A 13,344-nucleotide genomic window follows, 5' to 3' on the forward strand; every position below is an offset into this window, starting at 1 on the left:
AGTTAGAGAATATATTCTTGTCAGGCCCAGTTCCCCAGTCTCTTTCTTTGTGCATAATGACTTATCCCCCTTGACCAGGTTCCAATTTTCGGCGGTTTTTTCTTCTTGTCTCAAACATTTGAATCTGTCGGGTTTTCGTTTTTCTTCCCACTCATTTAGGATCGGGGCGGCCACCACAGCTAGCTCTCTGGGTTTTTCTGAAGATAAGTTAAAACTTATTGGTCGCTGGGATAGTTCTAGATATAAGTTGTATGTGCGCCCGGACCTGTTAATACTGTGATTTTTCTTTCAGATCCTTCCAGGAAGGTGGTGTGGATTGTAGGACATTCATACGTGTTCTGGGCCGCCAAGCATTCAGATTCCAGATCTTACTCCTCCAATTTAGGTCTTGATACTAATTCTTTCTTAATTTTATGGTCAGGTATTAGAGGCCTACGATGGCGCCAAGTTAAAGATCATCTAGAATATTTAGCTACCATCTGGCCAACCCCTCAAATCTTGGTCATCCATGCTGGCGGCAATGACCTGGGTAAAATGGGTACATGGGTCCTCTTGTGTGAGATGAAGAGGGATATTAATTTGATACAGCTAATGTTCCCCTTTGCAATTTTAGCATTTTCTGAAATGATTCCCAGATTGCTGTGGTCTCCCCCGGGTGGCCTGTTTTATTTAGACAGGATCCGGAGGAGACTGAATAGAACTATCCATAGCTTTCTGGCTTCGACCGGCGGGGTGTCTCTCCGCCATTCGGAGTTGGAGGGTTTTATTCCGGGTTTGTTTAGAAACGATAAGGTTCATTTATCACCAATTGGCCTGGATATTTTCAATATGGGACTGCAAGCTTTGATTGAATCAGCCACGGTGTTGGGGGGGCCTCAACCGGCTGATGCTCAGCAGGTTTCGGCCGGTGGGGAGTAGTCGTCCAGCTTTGCTGGATGGACACCTGTTATTGTAACATCTTAGCCAAAGATGGCTTATTTATTTATTTATTATTTAATTATTTATTTTAATAAAATTGTAACCCCCCGTTTATCATAACACCGTGGCCGATTTTTACCACTAATAAAGAAGTGTTGGATTATATTGGTGTGTTAGTCTTTTATTCAGCTACCTTTGTGCTAGCCCATGTGTTTACTCTAGTCTGCCTTTGCTTTGTGATTATGTATTCATGAACTTTTGCAACTAAGCCTAAAATAGAGCTAAACATTAAAGCGGAACTAAACTCTCTTAATCAAAATTAACAATTTGTAATCCCTATTGTGATAGCATTAGTAAATACATGAGAGTATATATTATTGTTTTTACATTTCTTCCGTTACGGGTTTCTGGCCTAGGCAAAAATGATGTCATACATCCCAGGAGTCTTCATGGGCATTTTTTTTTCATCTGGAGGGGAGGAGGGGCTTTCATAGCTAAGCACACCCTCCTGCCTGCATGCCAGACCAAAAGGACAGATGGATTACAGGAAGTAAATGGTATACGAATCTGGCCCTACTCAAGATGGTCCTGGCTAGAAATACTTGGGGGTGTTCTTCAAAGTGATTTCTCAACAAAATAAAGCATGGATGAGTTTATTTTGCATATTAAAAATGAATAAAATTGTGTTTTCAGTGTGTGCTGCTCAGATACAATTATGTTCCACTTTTTAACACTTCAACACCAGGGAACGTTCAACCCCTTTCTACCCAAGCCAATTTTCAACTTGATAGCTAGTGGCACTGACCCATAAGGGAAAAAAAAAACAGGCTGGTTGTACACAAGTCAATCGATAAATCGACTTGTGTACAATCAGGGTACCCATACATGGATCAAAATTCAGCCAGTCCCTGCTGAACTAGCTGAATTTGTATTCCTGTATGGCTGGCTATAGTTACATTGGGACAAGTTAGGCCAATGCAAATATGTAAAAATTGCCATATCCTGAATTCAGCTTTAACCACTTCAGCCCTGGAAGAATTTACCCCCTTCCTGACCAGAGCACTTTTTGCGATACGGCACTGCGTTGCTTTAACCACTTCAGCCTCGGACCATTTGGCTGGTTAAAGACCAGGCCACTTTTTGCGATTCGGTACTGGGTTGCTTTAACTGACAATTGCGCGGTCGTGCAGCCCGGCTCCAAAACAAAATTGACGTCCTTTTTTTTCCACAAATAGAGCTTTCTTTTTGTGGTATTTGAGCACCTCTGTGGTTTTTATTTTTTGCTCTATAAACAAAAATAGAGCGACAATTTTGAAAAAAAAGCAATATATTTTTTTACTTTTTGTTATAATAAATATCTCCCAAAAATATTTATTAAAAACAAATGTCTTTCTCAGTTTAGGCCGATATGTATTCTTCTACATATTTTTGGTAAAAAAAAAATCGCAATAAGCGTATATTGATTGGTTTGCTCAAAAGTTATAGCGTATACAAAATAGGGGATAGATTTATGATTTTTTTTATTAGTAATGACGGCAATCTGCAATTTTTATCATGACTGCGACATTATGGCGGACGCATCGGACACTTTTGACACTATTTTGGGACCATTGTCATTAATACAGCGATCAGTGCTATAAAAATGCACTGATTACTGTGTAAATGACACTGGTATGGAAGCGGTTAAACACTAGGGGGCGATCAAGGGGTTAAGTGTGTCCTAGGGAGTGATTGTAACTGTGGGGAGGGGGGATGGGCTACCACTGACATGACAGCGATCACTGCTCCCGATGACAGAGAGCAGTAGCTCCCTGTCATGTCACTAGGCAGAACAGGGAAATGCCTTTTTTACATAGGCATCTCCCCGTTCTGTCTCTCCATCTCACGATCACATGGCCGCCGGTGAACATCGAGTTTGTGGGACCCATGGGCACGCTCACGCGGTGAGCGTGTGTGCTCGCCCCCAAAGCGGCAAATTCAAAGGGACGTACCTGTACGCCCATTTCCCTGCCTGTGCCATTCTGTCGATGTATATATGCGGCAGTTGGCAAGTGGTTAAATGCATTAAAAAAGTACCTCATATGCCCTTAATAATCAACTACTGGTATTTTGTATAATTCTAAAGAATACCTTCTATAACAGTGAAAAAAAAGAGAAGCTGAATCAGCTTCTCAAAACACAGATTTTATGGGCACAGCATGAGGCAGTAAATATACATTAAAAAGCAACATTCATAAAAAATGGGGAAGATTGAAAGGCACCCCCCATAAAGCAACAAGTCAACAGATACCCAATCTTAGTATGGAGACAAGAAAATTGTGATGTACAATGAGATATATAAGAGTCCATCAATAGGGTCATACCTCAATGAAAATGCTGCTTGTGTGTAGCCCTATACTCAAAACATCAACCCGTTTTGCAAGATATGCTTGCTTCTTCAGGACTGATTGGGCGGGTGCTGGATATAAGGGGTATAAAGGATGTTCACTTACAGATTAGGGTGTGCCCAGGCACACTCAGCACACCACCTGTGGGTTCCAGCCCTATACAGTTAACAAGGTCATGTCCAGTGGGTGGTACTTGTCAAACGTGACAGGTGAAATTGTTTTCCAATGCTGCACTGCTTTGTGTATTGAGGAAAAGATGATCCGCATTCCAGTCATTGCTCTTAAAAATGAGCTTGTTAATAAACACTTACAAATTTTTAAAAGCAGCGACCGGAATGCGGATCATCTTTTCCTCATTACTCTACTCAGCCATCGACTGTGGATCGAGCCCCAGGGAGCCTTGCTTTCTATGTGATGTGTCGATAGCAGAACTGACTTTTTTGTTTATATACTGCTTTGTGTATACCCCCATCTGCTGCCTTTGCATCTTAAAGTGTTACTAAACCTACAACAGAAAAATCAGTCTCTATATACGATAAAGCATGTTTGTTATACTCACTGTGGAGCCTAAGGGGTTAATCCTCTGCATTGTGTAAAAAGGCTGTTTGATCCTGTCTTTTCTGATCCTCTTCTTTTACTGTTCCCAATCTATCTGCTGATAGAACAGAGACCTAGGAGGCACTCTGCACATGCTTAGTTTTGTGTATATTGCTAGAGAGTTTTTTTCTCTTTCTTGGGAGGGTGCGTGTGATCAGCTCAGGGCTAATCAGCACTGTCCAGACAGAAAGTCAGCGGTCATGAAACCTCATAGGACAGTAAAAAAAAAACTCCTCCTACAAGCTTTAACCAATGCTCAGACGGGCACTGGTAGAAGTCACAACAAGACTGCCTTATACTGCTGATGAGAAAGGGTATTTAGCAGCTTATCTTTAATAAAATAATTGCATTTTCATGTTCTGTGTGTACTGTGGAAGACCATATACAGGGGGTCCCCGGGTTACAAACCTGTTAGGGACATTCCTCATGTTTGTAGAAGATCGGAAATGTTCATAAGTCGGCCGCGCATGCGCAGACTGGCAATTACTGACATTTCCGATGTTTTGCGATGTTCTGTTGAATGCCGTTCTGCACATGCGCAGCCAATTATGGACATGTCCCAATGCTCCGTCTGCCCGCACATGCACAGAACAGCAGACGGTCCATGGAAAATGTCAGAGGGTCCCTGCCGCGCCGGTTCGTAAGTAGGAAAAATTCGTGACTCTGGTGTTCGTAAGTTGGGGACCCCCTGTATAGTGAATACAAGCTCCTGGGTTTGGTAACACTTAAGGCAGGAGTAGTTGGGGGGTAATAAAAATGTAGCTCAACCACTTGTTTATACAGGCCCCCAACCACAAGCGTAAAATAAGCCTAAAAATAAGATAAGATAAGATATATCTCATACAGTACAAATGGTCAAAAAACTTTTTTGCCCATACTTTAGCTTTACCTCTGCAATTGAGCTTACCTCAAGAACTTGTTGAGATCTCCATGCTTCATATATTCAAACACCATAATAAGTGGGTCTCCATCACCACATACTCCATAGAACTTAACGATGTGGTCATGCTGCAGGTTCGTAAGAAGCTCCGCCTCTCTCTGGAAGTCCTTGCGGGCTCCTGATGTCGGGTCTTTTAAGGCCTTAAAGACAAAAAAAGTAAATATGATCACCTATTAGGATGTATTCAGAAAATAGGCTCTTGGGTCATGAAACAACACATTTTTTCTAGGCCCTGCTATGGGTTTAAACAACAAAAAGCATAAACATATGTGGCATTGCTGCAATTGTTATAAAATGTTATTTTATTTTGATAATGGCTGCAAGGGCACAAGTTCCTGCCACATTCCTGCATTTGCTAGAACACTTTCCCACTTCCTGAGGCCAAAACCTCCACCACACTGTGCCCCACTCCATGCCAGAGGCCTCCACATCACATTCCCAGCCCTTGACCTTTATATCCCAAGGAAGGAATGTCCAAACATAGTTCACATGAGTAGAATTGCTGTACTCTACTGATGGAATCCAGGGAATGGCATAACGGTCACATCACATCAGCATACATTCCAGAGTCTCTTGACAATATATAGTCACATTAGGTGGACAGTCTGCAGTAGCTTTTCGTCGGATATTCCGACCATTTGACTTTTTCTGTCAGAATTTCCAATGGACTTAGAGAGCAGGTTCTCAAATCCGTTCGTCTGTATGCTTTTAGTGCTTGCACCAAAAACCATGCATGCTCAGAATCAAGTCGATGCATGCTCGGAAGCATTGAACTTCATTTTTCTCGGCTCATCGTAGTGTTGTACGTCACCGCGTTCTTGACGGTCAGAATTTGGTGTGAACTTGTGTATGCAAGCCAAGCTTGAGCGGAATTCCGTCGAAAAAAAACATTCGATTTTTTTCCAACGGAAAATCCGATTGTGTGTATACGGCATAACGGTCTCTCCTTCCACCCAGGGTCATTAGTACTCACAGTACTGGGATCTCTTTAGACACCTCCCCCATATGAACACATCTCCTGGGCCCCTCCAGGGGAATAGCCTCACTCAGGGAACTCTTGGCCTGGCCTTTAAGGCCTTTTGCAATCTGCCCCAGCCCCTACCTCCATAACGGTCATAAAGACTACAACCCACTCTCCTGGGTGCAGGTCTACTCTTACCTGGCCTCCTGGCCTGTCCAGGGCCCTCCACGTGCTGGTTACATCTTACATCTGTGCTGGTGTGAGGTGTTTGGTCCCCATGCCTCAAGTGTGATTTGGTTTTATAATTGTTTTATTTGCCTGGACTTGGGCTTTAAGAATCATCTAAATATAACCTGACTCATATGTCAGGTGTGCGCCACGACTATAACTATAATTCTTAAATGTGTTTGTTCTCTAATTTTCTTGAGCTATATGTAACTTGCATAATACATAATAAAAAGTGCAGTGTTGCACTTTTTATTACAGATTTTGTTCTTGTGCCCAAATATCTGGGTTATAGTGCTTAGCTGCTTTTTTGTTGCTGTTCTTACCAAGCGCGGATATTACTCTCACTTATATGTAACTTGCATGTCAAGGGTGACCTGGGCCAGGGGGCAGGAGAACAAACCCCTCGGGTAGTTCTGATTCCCCATTTTAAGGCTTCTGCAGCAGTCATGCCTAAAGGCTTCCTGCTAAAGAGGAGTAAAATGTGTCCTACCGAGTGCGGGATAAGGAGAGAGTGCAGGCTGCTTCCCCAACCACCCGGCATAGATGGTGTATGTTGTGTCTAAGGCATACAGTGTCAGAGGCTGGATCCGAGGCCCATCAAAGGCTCTCCTCCCCCGGCCAGCCCCAACTGAGCCACCCTGGCTCCCCCCTGCAGTCCTCTTCTTGCCACCTTTTCTTCAAGTCAAACCCCAACACTTTAGAGGCCTGGGACACCTTTGGGTGCCCCAAGGAGAGTAGTAATGCAGTGCGCATAGTGTTCCACAATGAAAAGTTGGTGTGGCCAAATTGCTCTTGCTGCCATCATCACCCTGCCCCCCCAGTGATGCCGAACCTGCCCCCAGACAGCCTCCCGCAGCTTCCAGATGACAACACATTTGTGTGTGACTATTTTGGTTACTGGGGAGCCACATCCCAGTCTAAATAATGTGGCCAGATTTCAGTCCGCCTGAAACCGGGAAACATAATTCAAACCCTGGACTATACAGGTGAATCCCAGAAAGGTGGCAACTCTACCCCGGCCGCCCCCTTCCGGCCCATTGCAGAACCTCGAATTGGTGCAGCAGGTGCTGTCCTGCCCAACCCGCCCTTGATCGGTGCTTCAGCCTGCGATGAGGGTCTGGAGGAGGCATGGAAGAGGGAGACTGGGAGGGGGACCAAGTCACTGCACCATGGGCCTCTGGGTTGAAATGCTCCTGGGCCAAAATTTACTAGTCAGCCCTTGTTGCATGTTGTATTAATCTTTGAAAAACCCCTTCACAAGTAACCCTTTAAACACATAGCTGTTCTATGGAATTATGTACAGTTACATTTTCCTCCAGCATTCAGTGATATCTGAATCCACTTTTTCCTCCAATTAAAAAATATCATCATTTGTTTTACAGCATATGAGATACGGATCCGTATCCTGGAATTTAGAACGTGTTAGGAATACGCTCCATCCTGTCCTGGAGACACTCACTCTCCAAAGAGTACAATTCAGATTTATTGTATTCATAATCTTAAAACGCATCGACTCTCGCAGTCTTATTTGGCAGTTTGTATTCTTCTTGGAATTGCTTTTTATTTCCATAAAAGTCTCCGAGATGCCAGAAACCCACACTTCACTAAGTATCATATTTTCATGTAGTTTTATGCTGATTTGGATCATGATCTGTGAAAGTACATTTTTAATCCCAGCCCTAAATCTGTCAAGAGTGAGACTACATAAAGTGAGTTGATTTTCTTTACAAACTTACTGCTTCGGGGCACCAGAGTCTATTACTTTGCAATGCTGTAACTGTGCTGTCCAGTGGTTAAAGCTGAATATTGGAAAAACAGCTAAATACATCGATTAAATACATATAAAGGAGCTGTTTTATCAAAGGATTGGTATTTCTGTCTTTCTAGTCCTGAGATTTGCACAGCTCTGCTACACAGCATAACCATGTCTTGCAGGGGAGGAGAGCTGATGCAGTTAAAGCTTTTTTGGCCATACTCCTGTAGGTCACAGGAGTGCACTTATTTCTGCACTCCTGAGGCCCATATTCAGGTGAAAACAGAGTCGGTCCAGGTCCACCGAACATTGTTCTGATTCGTTCTGGGAACCCTGCATAAACAAGAGAGAGAAGAGTGGGGATTCCAAAGCGGGGGAGAGTATAGAGTGTTAGTTCACATTTTTTGTTTCTGAAAAGGTGAACTAGGGCCTCATACACACGATCGGTTCACCAGAGGACAACGGTCTGATGGACCGTTTTCATCGGTCAAAACCGATCGTGTGGGGGCCCCATCGGTCAGTTGTCCTTCGGTCAAAAAAAAGAGAACTTGCTTTAAAATTGAACCGATGGATTCCTAACCGATAGGTCAAAACCGATCGTTAGTAGGCACGACCATCGGTTAAAAATCCACGCATGCTCAGAAACAATTTGACGCATGCTTGGAAGCATTGAACTTCGTTTTTTTCAGCACGTCGTTGTGTTTTACGTCACCGCGTTCTGACACGATCGGTTATTTAACTGATGGTGTGTGGGCGCGATGGACCATCAGTCAGCTTCATCGGTTAACCGATGACAACGGTCCTTCAGACCGTTCTCATCGGATGGACTGATCGTGTGTACGCGGCTTTACAGTATAATCACAGGTAATGCCTACATTCAACCAAGAAACAACCGCACACTTGAACCAATCCTAGAAAGGATGTGTACATGTGAAAGCTCCAGTCAATTTTGCTCCTCAGACCACGCCCACTGACCAGATAAAGTTGTTAAGTCCTGTGGGCAGGGGGAAATATGTCAGGGGGTGTGGTCTGAAGGGCGGCAGCGACTGAGGCCTTAACATGTACACATCCTTACTAGGATCGGCTCAGGTGTGCAGTGCGTTGTTCACCTCTCACTGGATGAGTCACTTTTCCTATCGGCATCCCTGTAATCCTGAGCACCAGTAAGGCTTGACACCTCGGCTTGGAGCGGCACCACAAATCATAAATGGACTTATTGTAAGTAATACCTACAAATCTTCTTCTTGCTCCATTCCTATTATTGGATATCTCCCTGTCACTCAGCTTTCTCCACCTATCAGCATGGTTCTTGTAAGCACATGAGCCTAGAGAACTAATTGGCTACTTGAGCTGTTTCTCCCTCTCTTGGTCTGCAGCTCTACTGTACTACTCTACTCTACTCGTAAATTCAGGTACTGATTGCATACAAAATAAATAAAATACATTTATTATTGGATTAATGTACACACAGCTCACACTTGTTTTTTTTTTAAATACTGTATATATTGGATCTGCCTGAATTTCAGCTTTAGAGGCACTTCTATATCAAATGCTTGGAACAAAATGTACATTGTAGAGTGTTAATTATACAAATGCTATAATAAAATGACTTCATATCCCATCATTATTATTATAAATGTACAAGTCAGGTAAATAGATTCCACAACCAGAGTTTTCTGATTTTGAGGGGGAGTATACATAATTTAAAATAATGAGATGCCACTAGTATGTTCCATCTTGTTTTTCAGCAATTAAAAAGTTATCTTCTTTGTCTAGTCTTTACAAGCACTTCAGCCTTTTGAATTCGTAATTGTGTTTAAGCCTTTATACTGTAGATGGCTGCAGGACCAACAATTTAAATAAAAATCCTAGGCATATATAAAAGGCAAAAGTTAATGCAGCACTCTAATTCAGTGGTCTAAAAACTGTGGCCTGGGGGGCCTTATAAGGCCCTTTGCTTGCCTTTATCTAGCCCTTCCTCCCACTGACACCAACAATGGGGCAATATTTCTCCCACTTGTACCAACAATAGGGGATAATTCCTGCCACTGAAACCATCAATGGAGCACTATATCTCCTACTATACATGTGCGGTTCATTTCATTCTGCATTAATATTCGGACGAATGTTTAGTTATTCAGAAATTCGGATATAAGTTTACCGAATGTTGAAAAATGAAGCAAAATTTGTCAGAATTTCCAAAATTCAAATTGAAATTCAAATCAAATTTTACATCGAATTCCATTTGAATTCAAACTGTAAACATGTGTCTGAAATCAAAGACTGTGGGGGTTATTTACGAAAGGCAAATCCACTTTGCACTACAAGTGCACTGCAAGTACACTTGAAAGTGCAGTTGCTGTAGATCTGAGTGGGACGTGCAAGGACAATAAAAAAACATCATTTTTGCTTGCATATCATTGGATGATAAAATCAGCAGAACTTCCCCTCATTTCAGAGCTTCCCCTCAGATTACCATTTGTGTGTGTGTGTGTGTGTGTGTGTTATTAGAGTGTGTGTGTTATTAGAGTGTGTGTGTGTGTGTATGTGTGTTATTAGAGTGTGTGTGTTATTAGAGTGTGTGTGTATGTGTGTTATTAGAGTACCATTTTAAAATAAAGCTGTTTTTGTTAAGCCAAAGATGATTTGAAGAGTCATTGTACTCATTTGATGAAGACTTGTTTGCTTTGTTTGTTCACTTGGCTGCATTTGAAAAAAATATGTTGTTTTGACCGATTCGAAATTTATCGATTTAAACGATTTGAATTGAAAAAAAAAAACGGTAAATTCTAAGAAAATTTGAAAAGAGAGAAAGCAAATTCCGAATATGAATCCCGAATATGAGTTGAACGACTCAACCAAAATTTAACAAAATTAAATAACTAGATTAACGAATCTGAACAAAACAAAACAATTTTTTTTTTCATGTACAAGTCTATCTCCTACTAATACCATCCACAGGGGATTTTTTTCTCATGTTGACACCAACAGTGTGGCATTATTCTTCCCATTGACATCAACAATGGGGCACCATTCCTCCCACTGACTGCAACAATGAGACACTATTTCTTCCACTGACACCAACAACTGGACACTATTTCTTCCACTTGTTCCAACAATAGAGCATCATTCCTGCCACTGAAACCAGCAATGGAGCACTATATCTCCTGCTGATACTATCCACAGGGCACTATTTCTCCCACTGACACCAACTATATGGCACCATTCCTTCCACTGACTGCAACAATGCGACACTATTTCTTCAACTGGCACCAACAATTGGACACTATTTCTCCCATTGACACCAACAATTGGATACTATTTTTTCCACTGACACCAACAATGGGGCACTATTGTTTCGACTGATACCGACAATGAAGTACTACTTCTCCCACTGACACAAAAAATGAGAAATTTTCTCTTCCACTGACACCAACAATGGGGCTTTGGATAGGCTGGTTGTCTGCGCTCTCTTTGCTTCTGATCACTCCCACAGCCATCCCTGTGCATCGGCAGCCCAGGAGCGCAGCTCCAGCTGGGGGGGGGGGTCCTGGGGTCTCTCCCATTTTGGGATGATTGTCTCTCCTCGGTTAGGAATTTCTCCTCCGCCCTTCGATTGGTGCCCCTTCAATCCAGAGCTGTCTTTATAAAGGTTTAGGCTCTCTGCTTGGTTTCAGTGCCGTTTTGGCAGCTCAGCTGCATGAACACTGTTCGTCCTTGGTGGTATACATGTATGATAATGTGTGTATTACAATCAATGTACTTTTCTTGTGATACATTTTCTTACTATCTATACCTTGGTGTTGTGATTCATTAAAGTACCATGGGCTATAGATAGTTGTGGTATATGTACTAATTGGGACTTAGACACAATCCTGTTACCCACTTCATACCAGCGTCTTTTGCATGATGATTGGGATTGCTCTGTGCAAAACCACTGCATAGAGCAGGTAAGTATAACATGTTTGTTTTTTTAACTGCCTTTAACCTCCCTGGATGTATGATTCTTTCAGATTTTTGGTGTGGAAAGTGGTACCATTATATTGCATGGAAATTTGGTGTTTTATATTGTAGGCCTGCAATTCTTAAGAATAACTCACTTAAATCTGACCAAACAAGAGTCTAGTAGACCTCCCAGGTATGATAAAGTTTGAAACACAAAATCATAAATTATAATATAATAAATAACTATAAATAATTATAACAAATAATATAATAATAATAATAATAATAATAATAATAATAATAATAATAATAATAATAATAATAATAATAATAAATATTCAATAATGTAATCAAATCAAAAACACTGAAATTTTCTCACTTGCAGAATTGTCGCTGTCATTACTTTCAGTGTTTGAATTTCCCCACAAATCGCTATCGCTCAATTCTGCAAGTGATTCTAATTTATTATCGCAGTTTTCTAGCTGGTCTAAAACCACTTTTGACATAAAGGGACACTTTTTGGTTGCTATGGACAATCTACAGTTTCCAGGCAGAAAAAACTGTATTTATAATATAAAAGTGCATGCAGGACACTGGGCAGACCACTACGGACAAAGGGGGTGTTTTTTTTTTTATACAGTATACTGTAATCTGTAATATTACAGTGTACTGTATCTATACTGTGTTTTTTCCCTTTTTTTGAATTTGGCGCCGATCTCTGCCCCCGTGCGTCGTAACGTCGCAGGGAACTGAGCTTGGCGGCACTCGGCACTGTGTGAATCGAGCGAGGAGACCGCTCGCTCACACAGCGTGGAGACATTGCAGGATCCAGGGGACAAGGTAAGTAAGGGCTCGTACTAACGACCGAGGAACTCGTCGTAAATGAAACATCGTTTTCCTCGACGAGTTCCTTGTCAGGCTTGTGGAGAAACTTGACAAGCTTTTTTTTGCGTACACACTGTCAAGACCAAATCTCCTCATTCTCAAACGCGGTGACGTACAACACATACAACGGCAGGGGAAGTTTGATTCCCCTGGCACAACCCTTGGGGCTCATGTTACTGCTCATGTTACTGCCAGTTATGTAAAAGTTTGGTAAGAGACAATTTGCACTTTTCAGACTGTTACAGCGTGACGAATGTGCTCTCCAATCTCCATTACAAACGCTACTTTTACAGAAGGTTCGCTCCCGTCTCTTACTTTATTCTGAGCATGCACGGGTTTCTTAGCATACACACAAACGTGTTTCTCGTTGAAAACCAGCCCGACGAGGAACACGACGAGGAAATTGAGACTCCCGTCGAGGAAAAAGAGAACTTGTTCTCTTTTTTTCTCGTCGAGTTCCTCGACAGTTTCCTCGATGAAAAACATGCACACAACCGTTTTCCTCAGCAAAAAAGCTCTGCCACCATGTTTCTTGATGGATTCTGTTGAGGGAAACGGTCGTGTGTACGAGGCCTACCTCTCTGCCTGGATACTGTGATGCGACCCCGAGTCTGGCACGGGGGTTATCGCTATTGGTACTGAAATCCCACCCCAAGCCAGTTTCGGGAATACCGCCTCCTTGGTCCTTTCTACAGTCAGGGTCTACTTGAAAAAGAGTACTCACAATCCC

At 42.3% G+C, this 13,344-nt stretch overlaps 1 protein-coding gene across 2 annotated transcripts in view; it reads right to left on the reverse strand.

Annotated features, from left to right (window-relative positions):
• The window catches only part of NTRK3 (neurotrophic receptor tyrosine kinase 3), a 936,199-nt gene that overhangs the window by 104,320 nt on the left and 818,535 nt on the right, over nt 1–13,344 (reverse strand). For both annotated transcript variants that reach the window (XM_040342395.1, XM_040342396.1), the window contains one exon: nt 4,810–4,982. In XM_040342395.1, the coding sequence (XP_040198329.1) occupies nt 4,810–4,982 (173 nt within the window). The remainder of the gene's footprint in view (nt 1–4,809; nt 4,983–13,344) is intronic.

Source organism: Rana temporaria, chromosome 3 (genome assembly GCF_905171775.1).
Source record: "Rana temporaria chromosome 3, aRanTem1.1, whole genome shotgun sequence".
Lineage (NCBI taxonomy): Eukaryota > Metazoa > Chordata > Amphibia > Anura > Ranidae > Rana > Rana temporaria.